This window comes from Phytophthora parasitica (genome assembly GCF_000247585.1).
Source record: "Phytophthora parasitica INRA-310 unplaced genomic scaffold supercont2.13, whole genome shotgun sequence".
Taxonomy (NCBI): Eukaryota; Oomycota; class Peronosporomycetes; order Peronosporales; family Peronosporaceae; genus Phytophthora; species Phytophthora nicotianae.
In genome coordinates, this window is record NW_008648999.1 from 1 (window position 1) to 594 (window position 594).

The 594-nt window shown below is 55.2% G+C and overlaps 1 protein-coding gene across 1 annotated transcript; it reads left to right on the forward strand.

Moving 5' to 3' along the window:
* Positions 1-39: 39 nt before the first annotated feature.
* On the forward strand, positions 40-481 carry PPTG_22189 (hypothetical protein; the record flags this gene model as incomplete). The annotated part of the gene is made up of 2 exons (XM_008902359.1): positions 40-97; positions 168-481. 2 exons carry the CDS (start codon positions 40-42, stop codon positions 479-481), a joined length of 372 nt encoding a protein of 123 aa, XP_008900607.1.
* Positions 482-594: the final 113 nt, after the last annotated feature.

Below are 594 nucleotides of genomic sequence, written 5' to 3' on the forward strand. Positions count from 1 at the left end.
ATGGCGTACCGCCCACAAGCCAACGGTACGGCAGAACGGATGGTCCAGACTCTGACTAGATCCTTGAAGATGTATGTCGCAGATATAAATCAGAAGAGTACGCGGAACGTCTGACGCCCTCAACACGGCGTACGACCGTATCAGAGGTGAAACGCCGTTCTATTTAGTCCATGGATGGGACGCTCGATCTACGCTAGAAGCAACATTACCGCTTGGGAGCACTCGGCGCCGGGACGTAGAGCCACGTCGGTGGAGATATAACGTCCAACGACAGTACCACCAGGCACGCAAGCTGGTCAACGAGGCGCTGCACGACGCGATCGAGGGAAGAGCAGAGCAGTACAATGAAGATGTGAGCTCGCATGACATAAAGGCAGGAGATCAAGTGTGGCTATATCTGGATCGAGTTAAGGAAGGCTACGCTCGCAAGCTTGCGCATATGTGGCATAGACCGTTCAGGGTCACGAAGACCGTCGACTGACACGCTGTACGGCTGGAAACCGCTGGCACGGAATACCGACTGTTCCCGATCGTTCATGTGTCGAAGCTGAAGCTGGTGAAGAGCTACCCGGAGCGTCCGACATCCACGCTGAC